We start from the raw sequence: 18,771 nt of genomic DNA on the forward strand, positions 1-18,771 counted from the left end.
TTAGGGAAATGAAGAATGAGCATTTGGATGAGGTACAAGAGAGCAACTAACAATTATGGAGTCAAACCAAACAAGGAATAAATATGGTCAGAAGCAGAGAGTAGAGAGAAAATTTAGTTAAAATGGAGGGAAAGGTACCTAGTTAAATTTCTCAACCACGTGTGATGTTAGGACGACAGCTTTTTGCTCCAGCAAACATTCATTCAATAATAGCGTGAACAAGGTTTGTGTTTTCATACAATATTGTAGAGGGCTGCATTTTGCATTTAAGCTTTCAGAATAACCAGAACAACGATGTGCCGACACATTTCAATTACCTTATGAGCAAGTATTTAAAACTCTAGTTCTTATCGAGTCCATTGGAAGAAAAGGCCTGATTTGTTATATTGTCTGATTTGGTTTATCATCCTTAGATCAAAGCAGCAGGCAAAATAAACATTTACTTTCAGGTTTCTTCACAGCATCTTAAAAACAATCTTTACATTGCACACCCACACACAAGTCATCAAGTTGAAATGTTAATACTTTTGAAATAGGATGACTCCAAGATGCTGGTCAAGAAGCCTATCAACTTGTATCTTGCAGCTCTGCTGTTCTGTGGATTTAACCTCAAGAGTGACGCTTAGTTCTTACTAGTTTCCACTCCATGGTGGCTTAGTCTGAATCCCAACATGCAACATGTATTTTTTCAATTCACTCGATACAGTTTTAAACAAATGAATTTTTATTCTTTCACCTTTTGGCTCTTATTTTAAATTGCTTTTCTCCTTCTCATTACCTGCCTATCATCTTTAATTTAACCCATATCATTGCAACTACTTCCCCCCAAAATCATTCAATGTTGCATCCCTGATCAACCGTTATTAAAATGCTGCTAGGTTACGAGACTCTTCGGGCATAAAACTATGAAGAACCAGTTAAGAACACCAAGGGAATTTACAAGTGTGGTAAACTAAGAAGAAGCAATATGGAAACCAGCAGCAGCAAATCTGCGAAAGCAATTAAAGAGATCTCAATAATTCATACGAGGCTTCGTATTTGCATGGCAAAAGCTCAAACTGAACGTTACATTAAAACCCTCAAGAAACTAACTCATTGCACACAAGTTTCACTTCAGGTCAAACTAACCTTTACATCCAAGTAAAGCATATCTCTTCCAGTCAAGAGAATTTTTCCATTGATACCCAAAGGGGCAGGTGCACTGAGGTCAACTCATTTCAGCATTAAACAGGCATGATCAAGCACAAAATATATCACAATAAGACAGAGATTTCACAGAACAGAACATTCCGCAACACACTATTAATAAATAATTCAAACCATGCAATTAGATTTTTCTGAAGTGTATAGGACAATTTCAATGCTGAAGCAGAGAACAGCATGATTTCCTGCTTGCAATCGCTACTACTCACTGGAACGAGCGTTGGCGAACAAAATAAGGATTGACTTTTAGGCTTTCGACTGTCAAATAGTCTGCCAACACACTGATCATAATCACTTGTGAAGAATGGGAACTTAGGTGAGGTAGTGAAGAGTAGACTCTCTCTTCTCCAGAGCTGCATTCCAAGCAAGAGTCAGTGCCTTTAAGAATGAAAACTGGAACAAGGATCCTGTGCTCCTCCAATTCCCATCACTTGAGAATTCCCAATTTTAATTGCTTTGCTACTTTTTTTGGGGCTCCAGTGACTAGCACTGCTGCCTCACAGCGTCAGGGACCCGGGTTCAATTCCGGTCTCAGGTGACTGTCTGTGTGGAGTTTGCACATTTTCCCCATCTCTGCATGGGTTTTCTCCCACAGTCCAAAGATGTGCAGGTTAGGTTGATTGGCCATACGAAGTTGCCCCTTAGTGTCGGGGGACTAGCTAGGGTAAATGCATGGGGTTATGGGGATAGGACCTGGGTGGGATTGCTGATGGTGTAGGCTCGATGGGCTGAATGGCCTCTTTCTGCACTGTAGGGGTTCTTCTCTGACTTACTCCTTTATGACACTTCTTAACACCTACCTCTTCGACCACAAGTTTACTCTTCTGCCTAATATCGCATATGGATCACTATCAATTTTTGTTTGATGATGTAGGTACCTGTGAAACACCATATATGTTTTATTGCTGAAAAGATGCTTTTAACTACAGTTGCTTTTGATATTTCAACAGCACAGGCAATTCACCTGCTGCATCAGCAAGTGATGTAATGCAAACTCACTATCAACAATTCCTCAGAAGTGATGGAAAGTCTCAGATAAAATTGTGCGCTTCCCCACATAAATTAGAAGGAATAAATAAGCAGTTAGTGGGCAAGTTACTCTGGCCAATTTCATGCATTTCATCTTTGCTGTTTGCAAACAATATTGCTACAAATAAGCCTGCAAGGATATTCTTTCAGGCTCCGCCAGTCACGACGCACTAAGATGAGAAGATTTTTTAAAAAATACACAGTTGTCTAACTAAATGATGGCACATTTTAATCGCAAGCTCAATTTCAGCTCTTTTTGGGTGAAAATCAACTGAACAGTGGACTCTATTCCTTTAATAATACAACAGCAGTTAAATATATCCAATTGGGGAATGTCTTTTTCACATTATCAATTTCAGAGCAAGTCCAAGGGACAGGGAACTATAAAACACAGCCTAGTGGTATAACCTATAAATCATCAGAAAATATAGAAAGATAATTGGCCCATTGCGAATTCATTCCTTTAAACAGATCATTTTGTGATATCATGTATTGTACTCGACTGATTTGATCTTGAGGACATAAGAATATCTGTAACGATTGAAAATAAATTTGTTATAAAGGCAAAACTCACAAGATATCAATCTTAAACAACAATCTTTATTATTGATGAGTCCTTTTGGGCATAGAAAATCTAACAGTTGGAATGATATTCTGATGGTTTCGTTAGTTTTAAGAATATCTTTACAACATATGTCTATAAGACATGAGATCATAAACTGTTTAAATCAAATCATACTTGCTGCTTATTTAATAATTGATGTTGCTGGATCAAAAAACATGGCTGCTGCAGGTCACATTATTTTCAATTTCGCTACAGTTCTAGAAACTTCCAACAGTAACTACAGGCGACAAATCAATCCCCTTTCTTGTGTAATCTCACACCTATCATTGTGTGGACCAATTACAATAAAAACATGGGGAGCAACAGACGGTCTATTTCCCCAGCACATATTTGCAACAAAGAGAAAGCCATCAAAACCATTATACCTGCTGAGGTGCTAATAACCACTATCTATCTCCCAAGGTGAATGAACTTTGATCAGAAACACAGAAGCTGATTGGTAACCTGAAACTGACAGATCAATCGGCAACACCACATACTTGATTTGATGAATACTTGATTTATTGTTACATGTACTGGAATACAGTGAAAAGTAGAGTTTCTTGCACGCAATACAAGAAAAACACACTATTCAGGAAGTACAAAGGGGAAAAGAATAGCGTGCAGAATAGTGTTGCAGTTACAGGTAGGATGAAGAAAAAAGGTCAGCTTAATATATGACAGCCATTTAAAAATCTGATGGCAACAGGGAAGAAGCTGTCCTTGAGTCTGTTGGTACGTGTTTATAGACTTTTGTATCTTTTTCCCAATGAAAAAAGCTGGAAGAGAGTATATCTGGGGTGTGTGGGGTCCTTGATTATGCTGGCTGCATTTCTGAGGCTGCGGGAAATGTATTTGATTTGAATTATTATTGCCACATGTATTAGTATACAGTGAAAAGTGTTGTTTCTTGCACTTTACAAAACCGAACATACTGTACAGAGAGAAGGAAATGAGAGGGTGAAGAATGTAGAGTTACAGTCATGGCTGAGTTTAGAGAAAGATCAACTTAGTTTGAGGTAGGTCCATTCAAAAGTGTGATGGCAGCAGAGAAGAAACTGTTCTCGAGTCAGCTGCTATAGGACCTCAGACTTCTGTATCTTTTTTCCGGACAGAAGGGGAAGAGAGTATGTCCGCGGTGCGTGGGGTCCTTGATGATATTGGCTGCTTTTCTGAGGCAGTGGGAAGTGTGCAGTAACAAGTCTCACAATACCAGGTTAAAGTGGTCCAGTCACCTGGTGAAAGAGCAGCGCTCCAAAAGCTCGTGATTCCAAATAAACCTGTTGGACTTAACCTGGTGCTGAGAGACTTCTTACTGTGCCCACCCCAGTCCAACGCCAGCATCTCCACATCATGGGAAGTCTAGACGAGAGTCAATGGATGGGAGGCTGGTTTCAGTGATGGACTCGGCTTCGTTCACAGCCCTTTGAAGTTCCTTGCGGTCTTGGGTCGAGCAGGAGCCATACCAAGCTGCTTTCTCTACGATGCATCCGTAAAAGCTGGAGAGAGTCATAGCTGACATGCCAAATTTCCTTAGCCACCTCAAAGTAGATACGTTGATGGGCTTTCTTAACTATAGCGTCGGTGTGGAGGTACCAGGACAGGTTGTTGGTGATCTGGACACCTAGAAACCCGAAGCTCTTCATCATTTCCACTTCACCCCCATTGATATAGACGGGGACATGTCCTCCACTATGTTTCCTGAAGTCGATGACTAGCCCTCTCATTTTACTGACATTGAGGGAGACATTACTGTAATCGCACCATTTAACCAAATTCTCTCATCTCTTTCTTGTACTCCACCTCATCGTTGTTTGAGATTCGACCCACTACAGTGGTGTCATCAGCAAATTTGAAAATGGAGTTGGAGCAGAATTTGACCACACAATCGTAAATATATAAGGGTACCAGTCACCGCCTTGTAGGGCACTGGTGTTTAGGATATTTGTGGAGATGGGGTCGTTACCTATCCTTATTGATTGCGGTCTATTGGCTAGGAAGTCGAGGATAGAGTCGCAGAGAGAGGAGCAGAGCCCTAGGCTGCGGAGTTTGGAGATGAGTTTTGTTGGAATTGTGGTGTTGAAAGCTGAGCTGTAGTCAATAAATAGGAGTCTGACATAAGTGTCCTTGTTATCTAGGTATTCCAGGGTTGAGTATAGGGCCAGGGGGATGACACCTGCTGTGGACCTGTTGCAGCAATAGGAAAACTGCAGTGGATCCAGGCAATCTGGAAGACTGGAGTTGATGTGTGCCATGACTAACCTTTCAGAGCACTTCATAATGATGGATGTCAGAGCCACTGGACAGTAGTCATTAAGGCACACTGCCTGGCTTTTCTTTGGTGTAGGGATGACAGTCCTCTTCTTGAAGCAGATAGGAACCACAGATTGGAATAAGTAGAGGTTAAAGCTGTCTGCGAATACTCCTGCCAGCTGGTCCGCGCAGGATCCAAGTGCTCGGCCATAGACTCCATCCGGGCCAGTTGCGTTCCGTAGGTTGACTTTCAAGGTGGCCGATCTGACATCTGCGATGGTGACCTCAGATGCCGGTTCAGCCAAGGCTGTTGGGGCGGATGACGACTTCTCGCTGATCCCCTGCTCAAAATGAGCATAGAATGCGTTCAGCTCATCGGGGAGGGCTGCACTGTTGCCAGTGATTCTACTCGCCTTCACCTTGCAACCTGTTATGTCATGTAGACCTTGCCATAATTGATGGCTGTTTGTGTGACTAGCCTGGGACTCAAGCTTGGTCCATTATTGTCTCCTGGCGTCTCTGTAGATTGTCCTGTAGATCGTACCTGGATTTCTTGTGTAGGTCAGGGTCACCACCAAATTTAAAGGAATTCTGCAGTTCCTGCTTTCAGATAGCCTAACTCACATGAACCTTAACGCTTACATGAAAGAACCCTCACGAGACACTGACATTCATGTGAAATAACGTCCATGTCTTTGGAATTCTTTTGAAGTTATTTTTAGTTGTAAAACGCTTTTATTTCCTATTTCTTTCTGTATACACATAGTTTTGACGATCATCCTTTGGGTTTGAATGTATGAATAAACAAGACTTCTGATTTAACCCAAAAAAGAGTTTGCTGCACATCACTTTAAAATTGACTTCATGGACAGAGGGTTTGGGGAAACATGCCATAGCCTATTTCAAAAATTAAAACATCTCTGCTTATGGACAGATGGTGAGAAAAATAAAGGAGTTCAGTTTGCCTCTCTCCCCTGTCCGTCACAGCAAGATTGGTGGAAAACTTCTTTTGTAAAAATGAGTGAAATTTGGCCAGATATATGACTTAATTATCAATTGACTCATATTCTATGGTCTATAACAGTGCTTCCCAACTGTTGTGCTGTGCCACGGGAAGCTTGCAAGTGTGCCACGGCCTGCTGTGGCTTTTAAACAGTGCACATGCAGGAGCCTGAAAGAGATCAAGAAAAAAAACTGGGAATGTAGCGCAGGGGAAGGAGGAACCGGAAGTGTGGTGGACCCAGAGTGAGAGTGCAGTGCAGCCAGAGCTCTGACTGCTACTGAGAGCCCAGAATAAATATCTTCTTCAGCGATCATTTGGCAGCCACCAAATCTTTGAAGGGCAGGAAGACCTGCCCGATGCTGCTGAAGAACTTGCTTTCCAGAAATGTCTCTCTTCTTTTCTTGGCACATTCCTTGGGGGCTTACCTCGCAGGCGAGAAAGTTTTCCCTTGATTTTGCAAAAGTGTATTTCCATTTTCCTCATCACCCACGGTGGAAAATGACCTTCCAAATTAGCACTCATCCATTTGCAAACATACTGCAGGTTAGTTTAAATTTCCGGCAGGCACTGGGGCATTGGCATGAATTCTAGCCAGTTACGAATGGGCCTGTCTGGTGCTAGTGTGCAGACAGTCTGGGATCAGCCTGCGCATACTGTGTGGCTACATCTGCACAATAAATAACAGCAACAGCACATTCCCTTCAGCAGTAAAACACAAGCTAACAATGTGATGGGGTAATCATAATTTTATCCTCCGTCCCTCTCCCCATTGCAAAGCACATATGAAAAAAAGATCCTTCACACTGTTCCTGTTTAATTCCTCATAACTGTAATACAGCATCAGTGCAACTTTACTTGACTCAGTCATGTTGACAACCTGCGGCTCCGGAGCCGAGGTGCAACAGTTGAGGTTAAACTGCAAGTGCATCCACTCAGGAATACTTGTCCTGCTGAGAATGGATGGCGGGCAGGTTACATGCATGTGTGACACATGGTTAAGAATAACTAAACCGTTGCCCATTAGGGAGATGGCTAAAAGTGATCAGATGAACAGCACGTCATTGCAAAATGTGTAAACATCAATGTCCTGGGAATCCAGCAAATTAGAAGTTATTAATTTTCAACTCCGAGTAAAGCTTCAAACATCAGCAGCATTCCCAAAACTTCAATCTAGTGTATATGCGTTGATGTTTACCCTCTAGTAAGACTATAAACAATAGTAAATGTAGCAAGGCCATAACCATAGTAAATGTAAATAAACATGATGTTTATGAGCAATCGATTCAGTTGAAAAAAATGTAGATGTGCCATGGAATTGTTTGTCTCATTGAAGTGTGCCATGTTGCTGAAAAGGTTGGAAACCACTGGTCTATAGCTCATGCACAAGATGATTTTCCAGCAATTAATTTTGGAAGAGGAATCCACAATGCAACAGATCACATCACCTTCAAATCCCCCCACGCCACGGCTTCTCCTATCTCTGTAAACACCTCCAGCCCTAAAATCCTCTGAGATACCGGTGTTCCTCTAATTTTGGCCTCGTTTGCATTCCCAATTTTAATCACTTCAGCTACCTAGGCCTTATCTCCTGAAGTTTTCTCCCTAAACCTCTTCACCTCTTGTTTCTCCCTGAAAACACTCCTGAAAGCCAACCTTTAACCAAACCTTTGGTTATTGGTCTAATATTTATGGGGGTCATGTTATATTTTGTTTTACAATGCCACTGTGAAGCTTCTTGGGACATGGTTGCTATGCTGTTTTAAAAACAGATGCACTAATTTATGTGCTGTAAAATTCTGACTCTAACTCTAAGAACTAACTCACTCAAATTGAGAGATTTTAGGAGATTCCAGAGTTAAGCAATCCTGTTAAAATTTCCAGCTGCTAAAACAACAGGAATGATTCTGATGCCTACAGTTAATCTGTCACTTGGCAGTGAGACAGTAGCCCAGACTCCTTCATCGACAATTTCCCTTTCCTAGGCCTATCCAACATCAATGAAAATGGCCAATAGACAGACATTGAATCATGGCCCATCTTAACATTTTATCTGACAATAAGCAACTTGGACTAAAATTTTGACATGTCTAAAGAAATGTTTATACCCTTCTTTGCTTCATCCTTGCAAACCACTAAAACTTTCTTTGTTTCCAAACTCTGAAATAACTTCTAATATCTTTATTCTAAGATTATTTATTAGTGTCACAAGTAGGCTTACATTAACACTGCAATGAAGTTACTGTGAAAATCCCCTAGTCAACACACTCCGGCGCCTGTTCGGGTCCACGGAGTGAGAATTTAGCATGGTCAATGCACCTAACCTGCATATCTTTCAGACTGTGGGAGGAAACCGGAACACCTGGAGGAAACCCACGTAGACAGGGGAGAACGTGCAGACTCCGCACTGACAGTGACCCAAGCCAGGAATCAAACCCGGGTCCCTGGAGCTGTGAGGCAGCAGTGCTAACCACTGTGCCACCATGTATTCTGTGGAGAACATTAAACTTTCTTCTATAGAGAACATTAAATTATCAAACCATCCTTTCGAAAATTATTTTTAAATGTAGGTCTCTGAACGCACAGTTCCAAATTCAAACTGAGCAAGTGCTTTTGGGTGTTTAGTTGGTAGTTATTTTATCACATAAGAATTTCAGTTTTACAGCTGTATGCTGTATACTGTGATGTGGAGATGCCGGCGTTGGACTGGGGTAAACACAGTAAGAAGTTTAACAACACCAGGTTCTCCAAGGCGGCCTTCGCGACACACGACAGCGCAGAGTCGCTGAGCAGAAACTGATAGCCAAGTTCCGCACACACAAGGACGGCCTCAACCGGGATATTGGGTTTATGTCACACTATTTGTCACTCCCACAGTTGCGTGGACCTGCAGAGTTTCACTGGCTGTCTTGTCTGGAGACAATACACATCTTTTTAGCCTGTCTTGATGCTCTCTCCACTCACATTGTTTTGTTTCTTAAAGACTGGATTAGTTGTAAGTATTCGCATTCCAACCATTATTCATGTAAATTGAGTCTGTGTCTTTATAAGTTCTGTTTGTGAACAGAATTCCCACTCACCTGAAGTAGGGGCTCAGAGCCTCGAAAGCTTGTGTGGCTTTTGCTACCAAATAAACCTGTTGGACTTTAACCTGGTGTTGTTAAACTTCTTACTGCTGTATACTGTGACAGTAACACTTCAAGGAATTCAGTCACTCACTTTGAATTTGCTAACTGTGGCTTCATTTTAGATTTTCTACACTAAATGTTTACTTGGGTTCCGTGGCAGAGAACACACATCATATTTCCCATGATCTCAAACACAGCTTTTGCTGCCAAAAGCTAGATAGCCTACAGCAAGACCCAGGTATCATAAAAGGGAGCCTTTACACTGTACACCAGCTACTGGAAAGTATCACATGCTGCCACATAACATGTCATCCTCAAAAACCAGACTGTACATGAACACTCACTAGGCCAAGAGCTCAGGTTTTTGAAACAAAAGATTTTATGATACAAGGCATGGTTTTAAAAAATTAAATATATTTTTCTGCCTTCTTCAATGCGCAGAATACATCTTAGAATCTTAGAAATATGTCACTTCTTTCCCCTTTAAAAAGATACAGGGATAGAATTGCTGCTTTGGGCACAAATTGCACATGTTTTCCTAGATTAATCCAAAGATTAGTCCAAAGATGTGCTGGTTAGGTTGATTGGTCATGCTAAATGGGTGGCACGGTAGCACAGTGGTTAGCACTGCTGCTTCACAGCTCCAGGGACCTGGGTTCGATTCCCGGCTTGGGTCACTGTCTGTGTGGAGTTTGCACATTCTCCTCGTGTCTGTGTGGGTTTCCTCCGGGTGCTCCGGTTTCCTCCCACAGTCCAAAGATGTGCGAGTTAAGTTGATTGGCCAAGCTAAAATTGCCCTTAGTGTCCTGGGATGCGTAGGTTAGAGGGATTAGTGGGTAAATATGTAGGGATATGGGGGTGGGGCCTGGGTGGGATTGTGGTTGGTGCAGACTCGATGGGCCGAATGGCCTCTTTCTGTGCTGTGGGTTTTCTAAGATTCTAAGATAAATTGACCCTAGTGTAAGGGGATAAGCAGGGTAATCATCATGTGGGGTTACAGGATTATGGTCTGGGTGGGATTGTGGTCGGTACAGACTCAATGGGCCGAATGGCCTCCTTCTGTACTATAGGGATTCTATGAATTAAGTTGTGGTTTAAACTTCCATTAAAACTCATTTGCATAATCAAAGTTAAAAGTCATGAATCAGCACAACCTGGCACTGTTTTAATACTGGTTTGTTATTCTCCTTGCATTACAAAATGTTTCTTGATTATATTGAAGAGTGGTACAATTTTATTAATACAGTTGAAAATGGGTTCATCTCAAGAATGAAGTGTTTTTAATAAAAGTATTAAACCACCCTTTGAGTAACCCCATTTTAAATGTCTGAAAATGATTTTTTAAATAACAAAAAGAACCATTTACTAACTGATCTACACCCAGTTTCTTCATGAATTCAATCTGTTAATGTTGAAAAGCTTTTCAAAAAAAGTGTTTATTAGTGTCTTTGTGCCTAAAGTTACATTTTAAGGACCTTTTTAAAAGGACCACAAATAGGCGCGATTAGTGGAAACTAGCCATGGTCATTAAATTGATATGGGGTGTGACCAGAGCCAGATTCCAGCTTTCAAACTACCACAACATATTACAGAAACTCTGTGTGTGCTGGACATAATTTGCACTTGAAATTTCTTGATTTCTTTGCACTGGTTTGGCTGATTTTGAGCAAGTTGCTCCTGGAAGCTAGTGAAAACTCTACCTTGTATGGATTTGACACAGACTTTTATACTGTAAACTCAATCTTGCCTAAGTTCCTGACCATACAGCACTACTCCTTAAACCCATCTCTGCCGCTACTGGAGAGACTCAAAGGTGACTGAAAACAGCCTCTTGGTATCCAAAATAATTCAATAATAGTTGGCTATGTCCACCAAGCTTTCCAGTAAAAATAAATCTAGTCCGTGCCCCTGACAGATCACAGACTCCTCCTTCAAGTACCATGCCTTGAGAGGGTGTTGGCAACCATGGACATCCATTGGATTGGCCCATGATTATGTTTGAAGTACTGCAGTGCACTGCCACTGCTTTCTGCAACATGACTGGCCAGGAAACTCTCCCACTCTTATTACCTGCCATCAGACGTATTGAAAGGATCAACTAGTTTGGTCATGTTATGAACATACCTTTGTGGCCATCAAATCCAGGAGTGGGACTTGAACCTCGAGCTTCTGACCCAGAGGTAGAGAACCCAATCCATCACAAGACCTCTGGATCACATGACAACATTGTCAAATGAAACGACCAAACCAGGTTGGGACCTATCCTTTGATCAGTGTCAATGTAACTTGGAAACAACATTGCTCTCAAAGCTCGCTTAGCAGTGATAGGCTGCATCTTTCCCGATTGCTTTAAATTGAACAGACATTCATCACCATTGAATGGATAGCCAATTTGTTTGTGATTACATCCAACGGCACAACACCAGCCTGTTCTACTTAGAACTCGGTCGTGGCAGGAGACGCCCATTAGGACAGCAGAAACACTTTATGTAAGTCTCCAACGTATCCCTGAAGAGGTCAAATATCCCTGTTGACGCATGGGAGATCCTGGCTTGGGGCCTACCAAAACGGAGAAGGTTCATTCATGAAAGCACCAAACACAGAGACTTCATCAGGAACACAGAGATGTCGGAGTGAACACATATCTCCAAACACTTCATTCTGCCCAAACCTTGAAGCACTACCTGCCCTGCATGTGGCAGAGTTTGCAGACTACACACTAGACTTGACAGCAATCTCAGGACCCATTGAACTGGAGTGCAAGTAATCCTTGATCCAAAGAGCCCCAAGAGAAATAACAACAGCAGCCAGCCATTTTGTAGGCCAGTCTCACACCTTGAGACACTGCAAGTAACTTGATTGTCCTGAGGTGGTGGTTTTTGATTGTAAAATCATTTGAGATAAGCTTGGGTGTCAGCCCCTCAATTGTTTGCGCCTAACAATGCTAAAATGCATTTTTGCCACAACAAATGCACATTGATATTAGGATCCTTCATAGAGAAGTGGTTTGTCAACTGATATAACTTGCACCAATTATTTATCTCAAGTTATGGAAATACTATTGCTCAAGAGTTGCAATCCAGTGTCATTGCCAAACGTTGTAACTATGCACACACATGTAGTATATATTTAGCCCGGACACATTCAGTTCTTTGATGGCTATATATCTAATCATTTTATTAAACTATTTAATAGCTAGCACTGCCATAAACTTAGCTCAAAGTATTAAAAGGGTTTGAGCACTCCCAGAAAAGAGTGAATCACTTGATGCCTATGAAATCCCAGACTAGATGGTGCCAGACTCAACTCCAAATGTTTTGATTTACTTAAAACTCAGTTGCAGTGCTACAAAAAGGGTTGAATACAAAGGGGGGGAATTAGCTTTGGTTCAATCGACAACTATGTGCTCTACATAACTTATATTACAACTGTAAGATTATTATTTTGAAAAGAAGTTTTGACTTTGCTAACCATGGCTTAGCTGGTAGCATCCTTGCCAGAGAAGAGAACGTTGTGGTTTCAAACCCCATTCCAGGACTTGGGACCAGCGGTCTAGGCTGACATTCCAGTGCAGTACGGGAGGAGCGCTGCATGTTGGCACTAATGTATTTTGAATGAGATTATATCAAGACCCTGTCTGTCCTCTCAGCTGGTCTCAAAGATCCCATGACACTATTTCGAAGAAGAGCGGGGAAGTACTCCCCAGTGTCCTGGCCAATATTTATCCCTCAATAAACATCACAAAAACAGATCATCTGTCTTTATCATGTTGCTGTTTGAGAGTTTGCTGTGCACAAATTAGTTGCTGAATTTCCTATATTCTAACAGTGATCACCCTAAAGGTGAAGTGGTTTGGTGCGCCTATTGATTATGTGAATGCTAGAGAAGAGCACATCTTTCTTTTTATACTTTGTATAATTGCAACACACGTCTCGTATTGAACCTGCATGTCTATAGTTCAAATTATCATGGATTTCTCAAATTCTCTCTTCCGTACCAGGTCAAGTAGTTCACTTGTATTATTATCTTGGTCCACGATTTGCAATGATTAAAACAATAGCTCTGCTAGTTAAAATCAAAACACGACTGCAACAAAATCAAACATCCTTCAAAACGTGACTGAGTTTCTCTTTGTACAGATATGAAGGAAAGTATAAGCTTCAAAGTTCCATCGAATGTGCATAAGTCGCTCATACCCTAATGTCTGAACGCAAAACAGTTCTCAGTACATATGTGTGTTGAGCAATTTAAGTGCTGAATTGCCATAGTCAGGATTAGAGAGGTAGCATGGGATCACCTGTAGGAAGTAGTCTCACGCCACCTCAGCTTTACACTAGCTACAATAACAACAACAGACTATTCAATACAAAATTCAAGGACTAACTAGCCTAGCCAATGGTACATAAGACAGTCAGATCTCTAGTGAAAAGACAGATTTCTATTTAAAAACTCCTTTGATAACTACTGAATGTCTCAAAACACTTCACAATCAATGAAGTACTTTTGAAGCGCAGTCACTATTGCATTGAAGAAAACGTGGCAGCCAAACTACGCAGAGCAAGCTCCCACAAAAACATTGTGATAATGACCAGACAATGTGTTTTTGTGATGTTTATTGAGGGGAAAATACTGGTCAGGACACTGGGAGTAACTCTCCTACACGTCTTCAATCTGGTGCTTTTGGAATCTTTTACAACCACCAGAGCAGGCAATTGGGGTTCAATTTAACTTCTCAGCCGAAAGACAGCATCTCTGGCAGTGCAATACACCTGACTCACCTGAAGAAGGGGCTTGCAGCTCCGAAAGCTTGTGTGGCTTTTGCTACCAAATAAACCTGTTGGACTTTAACCTGGTGTTGTTAAACTTCTTACAGTGCAATACACTCTCAGCGCGGTTTTAATTTTTGTGCTCAAGTGCTAAATGCATTAAGGTAGAGGCCTGGATGGAATCTATCCCAGGATATTGTGGGAGGCAAGAGAGGAGTTGCTAGGGACTTGACAGATATCTTTGCATCCTCTTTGGCCACAGGTAAGGTTCCAGAGGATTGACCAATGTTGTTCCTTTTTTTGAGGGAAACCTTTAAGAAGAGATAACCCAGGTCATTACAGGCCAGTGAGCCTGACGTCAGTGGTGGAGAAGCTATTGGAGAAGATTCATTCGCATTTGGAAGTGAATGGTTTTAGTGATAAGCAGCATGGTTTGTGCGGGGAACGTCATGTCTCACAACATCGATTGAGTTTTTTTTTTGAGGAGGTGACAAGAATGATTGATGAGGGAAAGGTGGTGGATGTTGTCTACATGGACTTCAGTAAGGCATTTGACAAGATCGCTCATGGTAGTTTGGTGCAAAAGGTAAAGTCTCCTGAGATCCTGACTGTGCTGTCTAGATAGATACAGAACTGGCTTGGTCATAGAAGACAGAGTGGTGGTGGAAGAGTGCTTTTCAGGACGGAGGTCAGTAACAACTGGTGTTCCACAGGGATCAATGCTGGGACCTTTGTTGTTTGCAACATATATAAATGATCTGGTGCAAAATGTACGTGGTCTAATGAGTAAGTTTGCGAATGACAAAAATTGGCAGTGTTGTAGACAGCGACAAGGATTGTCAAAGGACACAGCAGGATCCAGATAGATTGCAGACTTGGACAGAGAAATAGCAGATAGACTTTAATCCAGACAAATGCAAGGTGATGCATTTTGGAAGATCAAATTCATGTGTGAATTATACAGTAAATTATACAGAACACTTAGGAGCATTGATATACAGAGGGATCTGGGCGTACAGGTTCACGGATCCCTGAAAGTGGCAACACAGCTGGATAAGGTGGTCAAGAAGGCATACAGCATGCTTGCCTTCATCAGTTGGGGCATCGAGTATAAAAGTTGGCAAGTTTTGTTACAGCTGTCTCAAACTTTAATTTGGCCGCTTTTGGAATATTGCGTGCAGTTCTGGTCGCCACACTACCAGAAGGACATGGATGCTTAGGAGAGGGTGCATGAATGTTGCCTAGCCTGGAGAGTTTTAGGTATGAGGAGAGGTTGAATTGTTTTCATTGGAAATGCGAAGGCTGAGGGGCGACCTGATAAAAGTCTACAAAATTACGAGAGGCATAGAAAGCGTGGATAGTCAGAGGCTTTTTGCCAGGGTGAAAGGGTTGACTAAAAGAGAGCACAGGTTTAAAGTGAGAGGTAAGTATAGGGGAGAAGTGCGGGGAAAGTTTTTCACAGAGGGTGGTGGGTGCCTGGAACATACTGCCAATGGAGGTGGTGGAAGCAGGCACGTTAGCAACGTATCTTCATAGACACATGAACGGGGGGCGATCAGATGGATAGAAACCACATATCGGCATAGGTGTGGTGGGCCGAAGGGCCTGTTCCTGTACTGTATTGTTCTTATTTAAATTGGACGCGGATGCTGTGGAATAGTTCTACACGAGGTTCACTTTATCCGGACTGAGAAACACTGCCAGTTTAACTCTCCTCTGCCACCCTGCATTGCTCAACCTAGCAACAGTCAGACAATAACCTTAACCATAGTCCAGGGCACCTAACCTCCCATCCTTAACTATTAATCACAAATAAAAATGTCAAAAAATCGCAGATGTTAGTAAAGTCTTGTAGGGAAGTTAGAGTAACACCCTTGAAGTACCTTTCAGTTCATCCTAATTAAATTATCATTTATGTTCTAATACTGTACAGAATGGAATAAATTGAAGTGTCATACATCTGCTCTGTGCATTACAAAGTTGCAAAATTCATTACAGTTGGACAAAGTTACACAGTCACGGTCTATAAGCTGCTCAAATCCAGTGTGGATAACCTCAAACCTGCATTAAAAGGCAGGGAATCTAATATTAAATGAGTGCATTATTTTATATTATATATAGCACTGCAGTTAGCTGCGGCAAGAAATCCCTAGACTTCTACGTGGGATAAGAAAGGGCTTTCAAGAATTCTCAGCATAATCAAGGTTACATCAGTTGTTGCCTTCTATTACAATGTTTTGTGCACATTTGATATTTTCTCAAACCTTGGAAGGTCTAAAATAAAAAGAAAGCTGTTTTTCTATGAATTCTCCTTCTGCACTCCAACATTCCCCACTTGCAGAGTCGGACAATCAACCTGCTTCTGATCTCATGTTGTTTTATGTTACTGGATGCAAGAAATATGGGTCAGCATGTCTGGTCCTTCAATCTTCTGCGTCTTTGCATTTGATTACATTGGAATTCTGAACCAGAGGTGCTGTTGTAACTGGTTTCAGCTGGAATTATTTACTACCTGGGCTTTCACATTTTTTAGTTCAAAATGCAATAGACAAAATGAACAAATGCTTCACAAATCATGCTGAGGGCTTGGGAGATAACTTTTTAAAAAAACTATACCCAAGTAGCTCATAAGTGGCAAATGTTCAAGGATGACATAATACCTATATTCCTCCACAAACAGAAACATGATACACCAGCCAATGTATTACACTTCAATAAAGTTTGCGCTTAACATAAACATGTTAGTAACTTTAATTCAGGTTTCTCAAATTTGAGATATGATCTCTGCTTCTTCCAGCACATCACTGTAACCATAGCAAGTTAAACAGGTCACATAAGTACACGTAAAACTTCAAGTTCTTTATCAAAAACTCCCAAACCTCCCAACTGCCATATTGTATTAAACATGGATTATAAAAGTAGCAACTTAGCAGAGAAGTTCAGATCGCATTAACCTACAAGACAGACCCCAGAATCATACTCCAACTTTCGAAGCTCCAGCGAACATCCCATACGTGATGTTATTCTCTGCAACCACCACCACCAACAACCCCCTCACGGACTAGTTTATCATAATTTGTACAGTTGTTCAAAGTGATTAATATTTGGAAATTGCTGAGAAAGTAGTCGCAGTGGCACTGTGGTTAGCACTGCTGCCTCACAGCGCCAGGGAGCCAGATTCAATTCCAGTCTTGGGTGATTGTGTGGAGTTTGCATGTTCTTCCTGGTTTCCTCCGGGCGCTCCGGTTTCCTTCCACACTCCAAAGATGTGCACGTTAGGTTGATTGGCTATGCTAAATTGCCCCTTACTATCATGGTAAATATGTGGGATTACAGGGATGGGGCCTGGGTGGGATTGTTGTCAGTGCAGACTCGATAGGCCAAATGCACCCCCCACCCCCCCTCTTCTGTACTGTAGGGATTCTATGAAAGAAAAGCATGATAGAACAAGAGAAGGCAACATGGGGGATGTTGATTTGCCAGTACCTGACCACTGAAAATTCCTGACCAATTTTTCAATCACTTCCCCCTATTTGTCTCCCCAAATGCTGCCAGACTTGCTGAGTTTACCCAGCATGTTCTGTTTTTTTTAATGACAGCTTCCCAACATCCACAGCCTTCCTTTGACTTGGCACCTTTGTTTTAGGATGGGGGATATTTTCCTACATTTAAAATTGTATAACTTTTAAAGTGAAAAAAATAAAGTTGCAACTTTCATTTCACTATTAGTAAACAGGCCCTAATCAAAGTGCTTCTGCTTTTCTCCATTTATTACTGAGACTCTTTTTGGCACAAAATTAAAAAAGTAATCGCTCCCTGGGGTAAAGCATCACCTGAGGCGGTCAGAGAGACAGTGTTCTCCCCCCATCCAAATCTCCCACAGTCCCATGGAATTTAATCCCCTTCTTACCTCCCCCTCCCCAAAAAATAAACAGGGGGTGGTTGAGGGATTTTTAACCCCTCACTCTATCAGTGGGCAGTGCAGTGGCGGCCTGGGGCTTTGTTGGGACTCTGCCTCCCGTTTTCCTGATGCTTCATTCCCGTGGAGGAGGAGGAGGAGGTGAAGAGAGGGGCCTGCTCACTCCCCCGAGTCCTCGGCCTCTCCTGATTCCTCTCCCCCCCACACCCCAGCCGCGCCCGCTACTTTCACTCTCACCCTCCTCGGTGCTCTCCATCCTGGCCGTCTTGGCACCTCCACCTCCTCCCTCTTGGGGCCTGTGGAGGAGGCCTGGGCCTCCCGCTCGGTTGACGGCTCTCACTCACTCACTCGCCGCTTCTGCTACTCCTCAGGCGGCTGCTCCCGCGCTCGAGCCCGCGGCTCTCACTGCGCCAGGGAGCGGGGGGGGGGGGGGGGAGGGAGGGGCGCCTCCAACATGGAACAGCCGGCGGCGCAGCGCGACAATGTCGCACGTCACCCATTTACGGCACGGCTCCGCCTTCTCCCTCTGAACCCACAATACCCCGTCTCAGCGCCCTCTACAGGCGGCAGGGCGTGCGTGCAGCCTTCAGGTTGATTCTGGGTCATTGCCCTCCCCTCCTCCATGCAGCAAGATTTCATACACCCACCACAAGGTTGCCTATTACCAACTGACTTAACAACAGCTTCTTCCCTGCTGCCCATCAGACTTTTGAATGAACTCATATTAAGTTGATCTCTCTCTGCATCCTAACTATGATGTGGAGATGCTATCGCTTATCGGCCTTTTGGCTAAGATCAAGTGTAGTATGGACATGCTGTGCTTGGTTGAAATCATTAGGTTGTATGTTAGCTTCATTTGAAGCAATTTT

The 18,771-nt window shown here is 42.4% G+C and overlaps 1 protein-coding gene across 2 annotated transcripts in view; it reads right to left on the reverse strand.

Moving 5' to 3' along the window:
• Positions 1–18,324, reverse strand: part of marchf6 (membrane-associated ring finger (C3HC4) 6) — a 93,846-nt gene extending 75,522 nt beyond the window's left edge. The window contains exon 1 of one of the 2 annotated variants that reach the window (XM_078242231.1): positions 18,140–18,324. In XM_078242231.1, coding sequence (XP_078098357.1) covers positions 18,140–18,158 — 19 coding nt within the window. In that variant the 5' untranslated portion in view covers positions 18,159–18,324. The remainder of the gene's footprint in view (positions 1–18,139) is intronic. The other variant, XM_078242223.1, reaches the window with a different exon arrangement.
• Positions 18,325–18,771: the final 447 nt, after the last annotated feature.

Source organism: Mustelus asterias, chromosome 2, assembly GCF_964213995.1.
Source record: "Mustelus asterias chromosome 2, sMusAst1.hap1.1, whole genome shotgun sequence".
NCBI lineage: Eukaryota > Metazoa > Chordata > Chondrichthyes > Carcharhiniformes > Triakidae > Mustelus > Mustelus asterias.